The 16,110-nt window shown below is 44.2% G+C and overlaps 2 protein-coding genes across 8 annotated transcripts in view; one reads left to right on the forward strand and one right to left on the reverse strand.

Annotated features, from left to right (window-relative positions):
• The window catches only part of NKAIN2 (sodium/potassium transporting ATPase interacting 2), a 745,781-nt gene that overhangs the window by 460,094 nt on the left and 269,577 nt on the right, over window positions 1-16,110 (forward strand). The gene's annotated exons all lie outside the window — the stretch shown is intronic.
• On the reverse strand, window positions 9,128-11,670 carry LOC135982343 (uncharacterized). The gene is made up of 2 exons (XM_065588509.1): window positions 10,692-11,670; window positions 9,128-9,697 (listed from the first exon to the last, which is right to left on the reverse strand). The coding sequence occupies exons 1-2, from the start codon at window positions 11,266-11,268 to the stop codon at window positions 9,222-9,224; spliced, it is 1,053 nt and encodes a 350-aa protein (XP_065444581.1). The 5' UTR covers window positions 11,269-11,670; the 3' UTR covers window positions 9,128-9,221.

Genomic DNA, 16,110 nt, shown 5'->3' on the forward strand with positions numbered 1-16,110 from the left:
AAAATGGGATGAACTTACTGTATCATTTTTCAATTTTCATACTGTCCTTGAATATATAAGTAATTATGCAGGTTTGTTAAATTAAAACAGAACCCAGATAGGCATTTTGTCAACTAGTATGTGAGTAGAAAACAGATCTAAGGATCTCCTAGCTAAGCCTCCAGGTGCCATTTTGTAGTTCCAATATTTGTATGTCTGAGATCATTCAGATACATGTAAGTCAGAAAATATTTGTAAAATATTTGAAAGGTATTATTAATATACAGACAGATATTTGGCACTAATTTTTATCCCTTCACCTCTGAAGTCTTAATTACTATAAGTCCAATTTCACAAGCTTCATAGTGACAGAAAAATTATAACGTTTTGGAAACCCAAAAAAATAACAAAAATAGTTTATTTTCCTTTATAGAATAATAATGTGATTTCCTAAATTGTAAACTTTTTGGGGCAAGGACATGGGTGAAAACCTGGCTCCACTGAAATCAATAGTAAAGTTCTCCCACCTTTGAAATGCAAATATTTGCCCTCCCACCCACATGAGTTCACCACAACCCCAACCACAGGCAACTCCACAGCCCCCATTCTCCCTTCAGTAGAGAAGTTATAGTTTCTAGAGAGATTTCACATATAGATAAGATTAATAACATAGTTTCCTTACCTTGGTCATGTTTCTCTCCAAGCTGCTTTGTTTGTGTCCCTCTTCATTGAGATTATTTTTTTCCCAAACTGCATTGATTTTATATTTTAACTATAGACTTGAATGTGAACATTTTGGAGCTTTATACATAAAAAAAATCCATTGAGTCTATTTCTTGAATTTATATATGCGGTTTGATTTTGATGTTTCCAGAAATTTCTTATTTTTAACAGCAATATTGTAGCATCTTTAGCTGGACACAGAAACTTTTAACATTAGATTAAAAAATAAACCTGGCAGATTAAATTCTTTTTATGGCAACTGACAAATCCATAAAAACACACAGCCAGGCCAGTCAAATACCGGCCAGGTGGTAGCCCTAGTGGAGCCAGGATTTCACTCCATATGTATGTGTGTGATTTTACAGCACCAGCACAATAGAGTCCAGGTACTGTCGGGGAAATCCAGATGCCACTGCTATATGAATATTATAGAATAATAATTTTATGGGACAATAATTTTTAAGATCCCATATATCAAGACTCTTCAAGAACAGATGAAAATGCTGCCCATTCAAATCTCCCCTTTCTAATGAGATCTCTTCCATTTCCAACCATGAAGGGTCACAAGTGTAAGCCCTGAAGCCTTAGAGAAAAGGGAGCTCATTACTGTCATCCTGTTGGTGAAATGGGTGAAGAGTGGCCCAGAGCTGCTTAAGATGGGCAGGGGCTCCACTGGCGAGGGAACTCTCTGCCAGTTTCTGTTGCAAAGCAAGAGAAGTTAACTGAATTGAGCAGGCCTTGTTTGCATTTCATTATTTTGATGGTTTGGAGCATTTGCTTAAGATTCAGTTTGGGGGCAATAAAATGTAATTGACCTTGTTTGGAAATACAAGGATAAAACATCCTGTTGACTTGGGCTACACGGACTGCGACTGCTGTCGGGTGCGATTGGGTGGATCCTGGACAGAGCTAAAGCAGGGGGAAAGAGGGGGAGTGCCAACTGCTGGGAATATGTCTCTGGTGGTGAGAACTCTGTCAGGACTCCTAGATACCATTGATTCCTTCCTAAGAGCTTAGCTGAGAATGCTGAACAGTCAACATAGTACAGTGCAGAGCGGAGGTAGCAGCAGCACCTTGGTGACAACAGATGGCACAGAGCAACAGTGGCTGCAGCTCTGAGGTAGCTGATGATGCAGAGAGGTGGCAGCAGCTTCTCCCAAGTGAAGGACAGCTCAGAGCAGCACTGGCACCTTTGAGGGAATGGATGGTGCAGAGTGCCAGTAGAGCTTTGTCTGAAAGGCAGCTTTGTCTGAAATCAAAGAGAGAGCAGCAGCCTACCTAAGGTGCAGGCCTCCCTACCCAGCAATTATCCCCAAAAGCAGCCCAGGCAGTGCTGACCGGCTAGAATAATTGGCCTGCTCCAAGCCAGGACTGTGTGTGGGAGCTGGCAAGGAGGGAAGTAGCCAGGACACATCAGCCACTCGCAATGGCCAAAAGAACACTGATGTTTGGACCTCTGTTAAGACACCCCGGGAGTGGGAGTCTTACATCGTAGAATTTGTTAATTGCTGGTTTTCCAAATTCATTCTGTTGTTTTCCTCCTACCCCCCCCCCCCCAATGAATTTCTTTGTTGCAAACCCTGGACTCAGAGCTTGCAAGTGGGGAAGAATTGCCAGGGTGGTGTTTATAGTTTCTGGGTGGGGGCTCGAGACATAGTTAAGACTTCAAGAAAGCCCTTAGAAAAATCAAACTGGTCATCTTTGCTGCCGAGGACACCTGGCAGAAGGGTTACAAAAGGTATAAACCTCTCCCTGCTCCAGGACTCAGTGTTGTCCTTACTGGCTCTTGAACTCTTAGCTTTGCAGAGGGGAAAGAAGGAAACGCTTTGTTGGAAGGCAGTTCTCAAAAATAAAAATGGCAACCATTTGACACTGCTCAGAGGTGTGATATTGTTACTATATGTTACGATTATTCCTGGAGGAAACAGATCAGTAGGCAGAGTGCAAGTGAAGTCTTCAAAACTGCATATATAATTTGTATTTAGACACACTGGTGATCGTTCCTATAAAAAAATCAATAAGTAAATGCTAAGAAACACAGAATTTATTAGAAAACAACAGAGGGTCCTGTGGCACCTTTAAGACTAACAGAAATATTGGGAGCATAAGCTTTCGTGGGTAAGAACCTCACTTCTTCAGATGCAAGAAGTGAGGTTCTTACCTACGAAAGCTTATGCTCCCAATACTTCTGTTAGTCTTAAAGGTGCCACAGGACCCTCTGTTGCTTTTTACAGATTCAGACTAACACGGCTACCCCTCTAAGAATGTATCAGATATCTCTGCAGTTTGTCACATGGCTATCACCACCATGTATGGGGGGCGGGGGTGTAATATGAGGCAAATAATGTAATTCCTGTACACAGAACTAGAGATGCAGATTGTAAAATTTGTTTAGAGTTTAATTGGGTTTAGCTATATGAATTTAGCCAGTGGGATTGTGGATATTTACATAAAGCAGAATTTTGGTTTTTAAACCTACATGCTGGCTTCTGCATGAGGGATATGCTGCTTGATCAATGCTTCACCTTGTAGTTTGTTTTGCTGATTTGAAATGTAATTAGTAAATCTGTAATAAAACATGACAAGACAACAAAAGCTGCTAGTAGTTTGAATCCTCAAAGCACATTGTTTAAAAATACCATGCTTCATTGCCACATGAAGGCCAAACATAACTTTGATTTATGAGTAGAACAGGATGATTTGGCCATTCAGTTTAGTTCCTTAGAGTAACCTCAGAGGAAGGCAGAATGGCAAAATGTCATTTTTTACTCCTGTTATGGTAAATAAAAATTACCTGTGTGACTTTGATGTGACATTGAAACATGGTATTTTTTATGGTGTGCTAAGGTGATTTGAACTGCAGTGAAGAATTGTCAGTTTTCTTAAAGGGACCTTTCTACTAGCTTAAACTGTAAACACCTGAAAAATACAACAATTTTTCCCAGTGTAAAACTGACTTTTTAGATTTGGCTGTGGGCAGTTACTTTTAACTGTAGTTACCTTGAAGTATCAAAAGGGAAATCTGGTGTGTGTTTGTGTATGGTATGATTTCAGTAAAGCAGAAAACATTGCTACTTATAAAGATGAAGCATGTTCAATATAAGTGAAAAATTTATGGTAAATCCTTGAACAATTCTTCAGCATCATCATGCATAGCTTCATGCTGAACCTATTGAGCCAGAAATGTGAGAAAATGAAGTGACTGAAGCCTGTCAGAAAAGAAAAACAGCCAGCAAAGCGATGATATAGAGCCATGGATGGCAAAATTGAATCTGCTATCTTCACTGCACTGATTAAAGACTATTACCATTCTGCTGGATGAAAACCATGGTAGAGATGAGCACAATAAAAAACGGCTGGCCATTAGCAACTATGGAGGATTCTGAACCAAGGAACTAATTTCTTCCATTATAATTCAACCTAGTAATGTAAAATATCTCATGAAGAATTGTCATTAGGTGTGTGTTTGTTTTAAGTTGCTGCATATTTCGGTATTTAGTAGATGTTAACAACCTGTTAAGGAATGATCAGTTTGGAGGATGAACTCCTGGCCTCATTGACATCAATGGGAGTTTTGCCATTGACTTCAGTAGGGCCAGGGTTTCACCCTCAAAATGCTTTTAGATCTTAGAATGAAAGATTTGTGTGTCTCTAATATGACCTACTCTACTCCTGGTATTTCTAAGGCAATTATCAGTGTAGTATCTAAGCACCAGAAAACAATTAAAGATAGCATTGCACATGACCATAATGTCATAATTTATGTGGGGGTGTTGTTCTTCTATCTTCTCCTCCTCTCCCTTCTTTTACAGGGTGCTTATGGTTTGTTGTTAATTATTAGAAATATATGGCTGCCTGACACTGACTGTGTCTGGCATCACCTTCTCTCATGCCTTACCACAAATGGCTCATAAACTTTGCCCAATAGCACCATATTGTCTGTCAACTTGAAGAGTGCAACTATTTTGCATAAAATTGAGTGTGTTGTAGCTGTTCTCATAGTTAACATTAATTTGCAGCCCTGTAGACTCTACAGTTCCCAACATGCTGTGCTCATGCTTGATCAAAGTTGAGTGATTCTATACAGGTCATATCTGTATATTAAGAATGAGGATGTCTATCTACCCTATTTCACTTGGGCTGCACTTGGATTTGAGTCGCACTCCAAATACTACTCTGACAGATTTCAGAATCTTACTACCCGCTGTTCAGTCAAATATGAACTATTCAGTTACACAAAATTATTTACACTCTAGTTGATTTGAATTTGGGGCAATCCATGCTTAAATGTAATTTGAGCAACAGGTATTCCCTGCTTTAACTATTATTGCATGCAATTAGTGTTTGTGTGGCAGTCTTCTCTTCTGTTTAAGAAGTAATGTAGCTTTTTATCTGGTTATTTGACTTACACTATCTTCTCAATTGTGGAGTTAATTTTAAACAAAAAGATGAGCTGATGTCTTGAATGTATCAGAAAATAATAATTTGTAAGACAATTTGTGGTCTCTGTTGAAGCATTAATAGTTTTAGTTCCTTACAATGAAAGGTTCCCTCTTAACGTCATTGAGTATATTGTAAATGACAAACTGCAACTTGTATACACAAGGTGTGAAATAAATGTACAAATGGCCTGAAAAGATGTTTTAAGAGGCACGAAGGTCAAAATTCACTAGGACTTTGACATTAGATTAGGTAAGATTCAGCAAAGGAATAAACATTTATATGGATAATAGATAATGGCACATCCAGTTACATTCAACGGGATAAAACTATATAAGGGGTATAATAAACTGTCATGCTTTTGAGTATAAGGCAATCGCTAGTTGCCTGAGGTTTGGAAAAAGCTTCTACTATAGACAAGTTTTTCCATAATTTTCTATTACTGGATTTTTTTTCAATCTCCCTTGATGCATCTGGCACTGTTTGTTCTTAAAGAAAAACTTTGGACTTGATAGGTTGGATCCACTATGGCCATTCCTATTTTCTTATGATGACATAATCAGCTGTACACTATAGTAGGTAATTATTAAAAAGCATGAGTAAGTCTATTTGATAAAGAAAAATTAGACAAAGAAAATTCTGTATGTGATTAATTTTCCTGATAGCTTTACTGAAATAATTATCTGTAATTAGATGATAATTAAGATCCTATCAGGCATAGAAGAAATTTAGAGGAGCATTTCTTGCACTCTGCAGGTTGCTACAAAGCAACACCTCGCTGATGGCTGTGCAACTGGACCCAGACCAAAAGAAAACCTCTATTCTAGCACCTGTCTTGCATGGAGGTAGAAAAATACAGTGTGCCCCAGCAACTGAAGTTAAAATTAAATAGTGCTCTCTTGATTCATCAGTTACTTGAGCTTGCTTTTATTTTAAATTAATTAGGGGAAATTAATTGATCATCCTCTTTGTCTCTGTCTGGAATGAAACTGAGATCTCTTGTTAGTGTTCTTCATCCCTCAAAAATCATGATCATGAAACAAAAAAACATGATTAAGACATAGGGGAAACTACCATGACATTTGGATTATAATAGGTATGTTTGTAATGGACATCAATACACATTGAATGTGTACCACATCAACTAATAGAACAGGTGAAAACACAGAAGACATATGGATGCCCCCATCAGTCTCTGGACTTTGTGTGTGATTGTACAGCATGAGCACAATAAACATATGGAGTGAAATCCTGGCCTCACTAGGGTTTCCACCCAGTATTTGACTGGCCTGGCTGGGTGTTTTTATGGATTTGCCAGAAAAATAATTTAATCTGCCTGTTTTTTGTTTTGTTTTTTTACATGGGTCTAAAAATCTGCCTTATTATCACAGTACACTGGGATATCTAATATTAAAAGTTTCTGTGTCGTTACCGTTAAAAATAAGAAATGGCTGGAAACAGCAAAATCAAACCGCAAATATAAATTCAAGAAATAGACTCAATGGATTTTCTTTATGTATAAACCTCCAAAGTGTTCACATTCAAATATATAGTTAAAATTTAGAATCAATGAAGTTTGGGGAAAAATAATCTCAGTGAAGATGGACACACAGAAGACATTTGATAAAGCCTCAAAGCCTGCCATTTTGAGCCTGCAATTTTGAGTTAGGCCTTGTCTACACTACGAGAGTAGTTCGATTTTACTTGCATCGAATTTTTGTAATCGATATTGCAAAGTCGAACGTGTGTGTCCACACTAAGGACAGTAATTCGACTTTGTGCGTCCACACTAACGGTGATAGCGTCGACATTCGAAGCGGTGCACTGTGGTCAGCTATCCCACAGTTCCCGCAGTCCCCTCTGCCCATTGGAATTCTGGGTGTAGGCGGCAATGCCTTCTGGGTAACAAAATGAGTCGAGGGTGCTTTTGGGAAACTGTCGTCATCCGTCCATCACTCCCGCCCTCCCTCCCTGAAAGCGCCGGCGGGAAAACAGTTCGCGCGCTTTTCCAGTCATTGACAGCGCGGACGCCACTGTACTCCGAGCATGGAGCCCGCTGCGACCATCGCTGCAGTTGTGGCCGCTCTCAACGTCTCGCAGCTTATCATAAAGGTTTCCCTGAGGCAGATGCAGAAAAGTCAGGCAAGGAGGCTACGGCACCGCGGTGATGTCCTGAAGTCTGAGAGTAGCACAGACCTGTCAGAAAGCAGGCGACCCAGCGCCGAGGACATCACAGTGGCAATGGGTCATGTTGATGCCGTGGAACGGCGATTCTGGGCACGGGAAACAAGCACTGAGTGGTGGGACCGCATAGTGCTGCAGGTCTGGGATGAATCCCAGTGGCTGCGAAACTTTCGCATGCGGAAGGGAACTTTCCTGGAACTTTGTGAGTTGCTGTCCCCTGCCCTGAAGCGCAGTGACACCCGGTTGCGAGCTGCACTGAGTGTACAGAAGCGAGTGGCCATAGCCCTGTGGAAGCTTGCAACGCCAGACAGCTACCGGTCAGTCGCGAACCAGTTTGGGGTGGGCAAATCTACCGTGGGGGTTGTTGTGATGCAAGTAGCGAAGGCAATCGTTGATGTACTGCTGCCAAAGGTAGTGACCCTGGGAAACGTGGAGGCGATCATAGATGGCTTCGCAGCGATGGGATTCCCAAACTGCGGTGGGGCCATAGATGGAACTCACATCCCTATCCTGGCACCGGACCACCAGGCCACCCAGTACATTAACCGAAAGGGATACTTTTCCATGGTGCTGCAAGCACTGGTGGACCACAGGGGACGTTTTACCAACATCTACGTGGGATGGCCGGGCAAGGTTCATGACGCTCGTGTTTTCAGGAACTCTGGTCTGTTTAGACGGCTGCAACAAGGTATTTACTTCCCGGACCACAAAATAACTGTTGGGGATGTGGAGATGCCTATAGTCATCCTCGGGGACCCAGCCTACCCGCTAATGCCCTGGCTCATGAAGCCCTATACTGGCGCCCTGGACACTGAAAAAGAACTCTTCAACTACCGGCTGAGCAAGTGCAGAATGGTGGTGGAGTGTGCTTTTGGCCGTCTCAAGGGGAGATGGAGAAGCTTACTGACTCGCTGTGATCTCAGCGAAACCAATATCCCCATTGTTATAGCAGCTTGCTGTGTGCTCCACAATCTCTGTGAGAGCAAGGGGGAGACCTTTATGGCGGGGTGGGAGGTTGAGGAAAATAGCCTGGCTGGTGATTACTCACAGCCAGACAGCCGGGCGATTAGAAGAGACCAGCGGGAAGCGCTGTGCATCCGGGAGGCTTTGAAAGCAAAGTTCCTGAGTGAGCAGGGTAACCTGTGATTTTATAGTTTGTGTACTGAGAAGCTAAACCTGCCCCCGTTTCTTTACCCAGGTAATGTTGACTATCCTATCCAGTTACATACCCCCTTCACCCCCCCTCCAACACACGTGTCGAAATAAAAATAGTTCTACTTTGTTAAAGCACACCGTTTTCTTTAATACTGTTTTAGCGGGAATTTTTTAAAACTGGGACGCAGACTGTGGTGCGGGGCGGGTCTAGTGTTGTGATGCGAATGCAGCTTCTAAACTCAAGGATTGACAGGCTCCGCTGCGGTGGGATGCTTGTTTCAACGGAGCCTGTCACCCCTCCTGATCGGGACTGTGTGTATGGGAGGTCTATTTGACTTTGTGGCAGGGGGAGGACGGTTACAGATCCCATGCTGTGTGGCTCTGTGATCCTGTCTAAGGACCGGCGCTTAAGATCTGTAACTGCCCTCCCCCGCCACAAAGTCACAGAGCAACCCACCCCCCCCAACATTACATCAAAACAACCTCCCAGACTAACCGGGGCAACTAGTCACTGCATCACTGCACTGTGTATGTGCCCTGCTGCTGTGCCTGCCCCCGACTATGTACCCTGCCAAAGGAGACTGTCCTGTCCAATTTCCAACCCCCTTTCCCCTCCTCCTCCAAAAGAACATGATTGAAACAGTAGTTAACAGAAACGAATTTTTTATTATCAACTACACATGGCATTGGGAGGTGAAACTTGGACGTGGGCTTGTGTCAGGCGGGAAGGAAAGAACTTTTCAAATTTTGGGAAATGAGAGCCTTCTGCTACTAGAGCTCTCTGCAGGGGTGGAGTGAGAGTTAGCAGGGACTCTGCCGCCTCTCCTTCTTTGCACTTTGGGTGAGGTGGGTATGGGACTTGGTGGCGGGGGAGGGCGGTTAGAGATGGACTGCAGCGGGGCTCTGTCCTCCTGCCTCCGTTCCTGCAGAACATCCACAAGGCGCCGGAGTGTGTCCGTTTGCTCCCTCAGTAGTCCAAGCAGCGTTAGAGTCGCCTGCTGGTCTTCCTGCCACCACCTCTCCTCCCGATCCATGTTGGCTTGGTGCATTCGGGTCAAGTTCTCCCGCCACTGGGTCTGCTGTGCTGCCTGGGCTTGGGAAGAGGCCATAAGCTCAGAGAACATGTCCTCCCGTGTCCTCTTCTTCCTACGCCTAATCCGCGCTAGCCTCTGGGAGTGTGATTCCAGGCTAGGTTGTGAGACAGTCGCAGACGGGGCTGTGGAAATGGGAAAAAGGGAGTGAATTCCTCTGAAAGATAAATGTAGTTGTGAACAAAGAACATAGTCTTTCTCTGTGAACAAGACCATGCACAGCACCTTTCACATGCGCACTCAGCACAAGGTCGAATTCTCGGCCTTCGCATTCTGTGCCTGGGGTCTTGAACAGCACATTTGAGAAGCGAGGCAGCACAACGGAATTTCTGTTGCAGGCAGACATGGTAAGCCGTACACTTGTGGCAGTTTAAAACTTTTATATTACCACTGGCCTCATTTCACATTTAAATCAATGTCAGTCCCTGCTGCCAGCAATCCGGCAAGCGGGAACTCTGCCCCTGTCCCACCCCCTCGCGGCTGTCCCCGGGAACGATCCCTTTCGGCTGCCCCTCTCCCGCCTCCACCGCGTGGCTGCAAACCAGCGGTGACAGTTCTGTAAAGGAACGGGAAAGCAGTCCCAACACTAACATTCCCCTACCTAATTAAAAGCAGGTCACCATGGCCGACATCACCCTGATGAGGATCTCCGAGAGCGACAAAGAGAGAATGCTCCGGGAAAGCCTCCAAAGACCAGGGCCGTATGCCGCCCTGCTGTGCAGAGCAATGATCCCCGAGTACCTGATAATCTCGTGGCGCGGCAACGTGTCGTACTTCGGAGGACCCAATAAGGCCGCTCTCCCCAAGAACCTCATGCAACGGCTTTCAAGTTACCTCCAGGAGAGCTTCATCGAGATGTCCCAGGAGGATTACTGCTCTATCCCCGCACATATAGACCGCATTTTACTGTAGCTGCAGTAGCAGGGAATACACAGTAGAGCGGCTTGTGCAGGACAATCACTGAAAACCGGACATTGCTAGATTTCTTTTCAAAACTTGCACTGCCCCTTACTAAACCGTTAAGCGCCTAGGGCACACTAATCATGAACAACCCATTCTTTTAATTGTTAATATTCCTGTTTTGTTAAAAATAAATGTTTAGATGTTTACAACACTTACTGGCTGATCCTTCACCAGATTCTGTGTCCGGGGTAATGGCTGGGGACGCTTCGTAGGGGATCTCTGTAAGGGTGATGAAGAGATCCTGGCTGTCGGGGAAATCAGCGTTGTGAGAGCTGCCAACTGCCTCGCCCTCCTCATCTCCTTCCTCATCTTCCCCGTCCCCTAACATGTCTGAGGAACCGGCCGTGGACAGTATCCCATCCTCAGAGTCCACGGTCACTGGTGGGGTAGTGGTGGCGGCAGCACCGAGGATGGAATGCAGTGCCTCGTAGAAACGGGATGTCTGGGGATGGGATCCGGAGCGTCCGTTTGCCTCTTTGGTCTTCTGGTAGCCTTGTCTCAGCTCCTTGATTTTCACGCGGCACTGCGTTGCATCCCGGCTGTATCCTCTCTCTGCCATGTCTTTAGAGATCTTCTCGTAGATCTTTGCATTCCTTCTTTTGGATCGCAGCTCGGAAAGCACGGACTCATCGCCCCACACAGCGATGAGATCCAAGACTTCACGATCAGTCCATGCTGGGGCTCTCTTTCTATTCACAGACTGCATGGCCATCACTGCTGGAGAGCTCTGCATCGTTGCCAGTGCTGCTGTGCTCGCCACGATGTCCAGACAGGAAATGAGATTCAAACTGGCCAGACAGGAAAAGGAATTCAAATTCAAATTTTCCCGGGGCTTTTCCTGTGTGGCTGGTCAGAGCATCCGAGCTCGCACTGCTGTCCAGAGCGTCAACAGAGTGGTGCACTGTGGGATAGCTCCCGGAGCTATTAGCGTCGATTTCCATCCACACCTAGCCTAATTCGACATGGCCATGTCGAATTTAGCGCTACTCCCCTCGTCGGGGAGGAGTACAGAAGTCGAATTAAAGAGACCTCTATGTCGAACTAAATAGCATCGCAGTGTGGACGGGTGCAGGGTTAATTCGATTTAACGGCGCTAACTTCGACATAAACGCCTAGTGTAGACCAGGCCTTAGTGGAAGGAATGGCAAAGGCAACTTATTGTGTAGTGTTGCAAATGGAGGCATGGTTGCTTCAAATGAGATCAACCAGCAGAAGTATAATTATATAATTTTGATAAGTGTTTGAGGTCTTTCTTCATTCAGAGGATGAGTTGAAAGCACCTCGGGCAGATACTCTGTTACTCTGGTGTAAATGCAGACTAACTGCATTGAATTAAAAGATCTATGCCAGCGTGACTAAGAGTCCTGTCTGGCTTCTGATCTCTAGTTGGTTGAATTTTCACTCTTTTCAGTTTTTGGGAAAGAAAACAGGAATGTCTGTGTTTATTGGAAAAGAGAAGGTAAATGTTACTATAATGATAAATGAAGCTAAATCTTTAAATAATAGGGTTAACAATGTAGTCCAGTAACCATTTGAAATTGTTTTCCTTTATTATTTAGAAATGATTATATCATTCCAGCTGAATTTACCAATCCTTACTTTAAGCTTTTAACATGGAGCAAAGGTGTGTCAAACAAACTTATGAAAATTCAGATATCAGGCTTCTTGGCAAAGCAGATCTACTATTGTTGCACATTTGCAGTTTATATTGGGTGCACCTGAATGTAATGAGATGCAAGTGATTAGCCTACTAGTTTGAAAAGCAAAACAAAATACTGAAGTCAGTACTATCCCTTCAAAGTAGTTATTCTAGCCCTGTAATTTTGCAGTGTCTCATACATGGCAAATGGCCACCAAAAGTAGAGAGCATTTGAGTCCTTTTCTGTTCCTGCCACATAAGGTAATCATGCTTTATAAACTCAAGGCTTAATTTTGGAAATACAGGCTTCCTGAGGATCTTCCTTGAAACAAGAGCACTCAGAAGCTTCAGCTAACACAGAATATGGCTGCCTGCCCTGTGAGCAGGTTAGAGTATCAAGCATAATACAGTTGTGCTCTGTACTTTCCAATGGCTGCCAGTTAACTTCTAGGAGAAATTTAGGGTGCTGGTATAAAGCACTTAAATGGTCTAGGTCCTAATTATCTGAGAGACTGCTTTTCACTTTGTGTCCAGACACCTGTGCTTAGTTATCTGTCCCCAGGGTAGTGTAGAAAGAAGTCAGAATCAGCGGGTATTTGTAGTGGTAGGCTTGTACTTCTGGAATTTACCCCTGCTGGAAATACGTGTGAGGTCTGTCTACTTTTAGAGCATGATATACACCACAATTTCGATCAGGCTTTCTACTAACTGTAGGCTTTGGCATCCCCGGCATTTAAACTAGTTCCCTATTTGCGATCCTTAGGTTCTTCCAATGAGTTGGTTGACTTGCTGTAAGTGATCACACAGGACAATGTATGATCCCAATTTTAGGGAAAATGTCACTTTACTCCAGATTTAAATCCTATAATGTTCTCATTGAAGCCATGGTGATGAGTCTTATAAATGCATAATAGTAAGAGAACAAAAATAATGAGCTGGAAGCCGGAGGTAATGCAAAGGCACAGCCTGGTTCCCTCTGGTGAAACCCGTGGCAGGGGAAAGGAACAACACACGGACTGAACAAAACAGTGACAATTCTAAGAGTTTCCTGTCCTGTTTAGCAGATGATCCAGTCTTTAGTGTGAATTGAAACACTTGGCACTGGGCCTTGAAGTCAATGCTCAAACCTATTCCTACCACTGTCATAACCAAAAGAACCTTATCTTTAGGGTTACCATATTTCAGCAAGCAAAAAAGAGGACGGGAGGAGCCCCGCCCTAGCCCCGCCCCTGCCCCTCCCACTTCCCGCCCCCCCAGAACCCCCAACCCTCCCCCCGTTCCTTGTCCCCTGACTGCCCCCTCCTGGGACCCCTGCCCCTAACTGCCCCCCAGGACTCCACTCCCTATCTAAGCCTCCCTGCCTCTTGTCCCCTGACTGCCCCAACCCTTATCCCCACCCCCAGACAGACCCCTGGGACTCCCACGCCCCATCCAACCACTCCCCACCCCCTGACAGCCCCCCCCAGAACTCCCAACCTATCTAAACCCCTCTGCTCCCTGTCCCCTGACTGCTCCGATCCCTCTCCCCACTCCTGCCCCCTGACAGCTACCCCCCAGAACTCCCAGCCCCCCACCCCCTCCTTGTCCCCTGACTGCCCCCTCCTGGGACCCCTGCTCCTAACTGCCCTCCAGAACCCCACCCCTACCTAAGACTCCCTGTTCCTTGTCCCCTAACTGCCCCCTCCTAAGACCCCCCCCAACTGCCCCCCAGGACCCTACCCCCTACCTGTACCCTGACTGCCCAAAACTTTCTCCACTCCCCCCAAAAAGCCCCCCCCCGTTTCTTGACTGCCCCCTTTAGAACCTCCCTGCCCCTTCTCCTGCCCCCTGGCCCCCTTACCCTGCTGCTCAGAACAGGGTGTTGGGCTCTGTGCGAGCCGGACACGTGGCTGCGCTCCCCAGCACAACAAAACCCGGTCCCTGGCCCTGCACAGTGCTGCCGGACAGGGCTGCAGGGGAGAGCTGCCGGCTCAGAATGCAGGGCGGATCTGGCTCCTCTACAGCTGCTCCGGAGTCCAGCCCGGGACTTTCTTGCAGCCCTCCCAGCCGCTCGCTCTGCTCTGCCGGGGGAGGGGGGAAATCCCGGACATTTTGAGTGCTTTACAAATTCCCCCCGGATGCTATTTTTAGCACAAAAAGGAGGACATGTCCGGGTAAATCCGGACGAATGGTAACCCTATTATCTTGGCAGAGGCTAGTATGCCTACACATCAGTGGAGATAGCACCATGGTGGGTGTGCACAGTAGTGGTACAGCGAGTGAGAAAAGATCTTAGTAGAAGAATATTTTCCATATCTTGCACTAAGCAACGGTGAGCTCAATCATGTGAGATACCGAGCGCCTTCAACTCTCAATAAATTCACTGGGAGTTGAAGGCCTGAGCACCTTTATGTATAAAAACAGTTAACATTTCCTGACGTTTCTTAAGCATTTTGTTAATACACCTCTACTCTGATATAACACAACCAGATATAACACAAATTCAGATATAACACGGTAAAGCGGCGCTCTGGGGGGCGGGGCTGCCCACTCCGGTGGATCGAAGCAAGTTCAATACAATGCAGTTTGACCTATAATGCGGTAAGATTTCTTGGCTCCCGAGGACAGCGTTATATCGGGGTAGAGGTGTATACAGATTGGTTGATTTATTTTACTTAAAACTTTGACTGAACCAATCTATACATTTTAACACAAAAGGCCAAATAGGCTGGCAAAGTTGAGGATTTTTTTTAACCTAACACTGGTATATGTTAAAAGTTGAGTCATTTCATATTTGAAATTAAATGTAAATGCTGCAGAAATGATAGGATAGCCTCAAAGAAACATTTTCAATAAAAGCAGTTACACATTCAGCTACTGCAGCAAAATCCTAAATCCATCAAAAATCTAACTGCTATTACTATATGACAGAACAGTGAGAAACTGATGGACCATATTTGCAATAACGTAGCTGGGCTGAAGGTATTTTTCCACCTCTCTCTCTGCATTAATAATGACAGGTGGTTCTGAAGATAATTTTAACCAGATTATGATGAGCTGTAGTTCAGATTCAAAGACATTTTTTGCAGCTCTCTTGCTTAGTATGTGACTAAACACACTTTTAAATGCAATTCTTCAAAAAAAAAAAGTATTTGAAGATTTATGTGTATGAGAACTGATGAGGTGCTTGCCTTTTTGAAAATAATTCTTTGAAAAACTTAAAAAGCACATATTTCAAAAAGCTATCTTTGACTTTCATGTGAAGATACATATTTCGATATAAAAATGTTTGTAAATGGAATTTCCAATTTGCAGATTTCTCCCTCTCACCAAAAAGTGAGTACAAACTAAATGAGGAACAAAAAGAATCGGGTGCTACTTTTAGACCTTGCAAATGAACAGTGACTGCTAATTGCAAGGTAGTATTTCTTTTAAGAAGCAAAGAACTGACTGTACTCAGTTTACCGCACTGCCTTGTGCTGAGGTTTGTAAGGCTTTCTTCAAAGCTTACTCTTGAGCAAGGTTTGAGTTTCCCAGATCCTTTTCTTTCAGAGTTTCATCTTCAGTGTTGTGTGTGCGCATATGAACACATGCATCCAGATTTGTACAAGTGTGTGCATGCTTGATCATGTGTCTGCCCATTTACTAAAATAGCTGTATTGTAACAAAAATGGGAAAACTATTAAACATACCATTTTTGCTATAAATTATAATTTAGACAGAAAAGGGAGTCTCTGAAAAATGATTAACAGCCCCTCATAGAATCATAGAAATGTAGGACTGGAAGGGTCTTTGATAGCTCCTCTGGCACTGAGGCAGAAGTATTATCTCGAGACCATCCCTGACAGGTGTTTGTCTAATCCATTCTTAAAAACTGATGGAGATTCCACAATCTCCCTGGGTAATTTATTCCAGTGCTTAACTGCCCTTACAGTTAAGAAGTTTTTCCTAACGTCT

Source organism: Chrysemys picta, chromosome 3 (genome assembly GCF_011386835.1).
Source record: "Chrysemys picta bellii isolate R12L10 chromosome 3, ASM1138683v2, whole genome shotgun sequence".
Taxonomy (NCBI): domain Eukaryota; kingdom Metazoa; phylum Chordata; order Testudines; family Emydidae; genus Chrysemys; species Chrysemys picta.

Coding starts and splice junctions, on each gene's coding strand:
- LOC135982343 (XM_065588509.1), bottom strand. CDS start 11,268: ATGCAGAGCTCTCCAGCAGTGATGGCCATGCAGTCTGTGAATAGAAAG. Junction 9,698..10,691: donor ATCTGGTGAAGGATCAGCCA/GTAAGTGTTGTA, acceptor CCATTTCCACAG/CCCCGTCTGCGACTGTCTCA.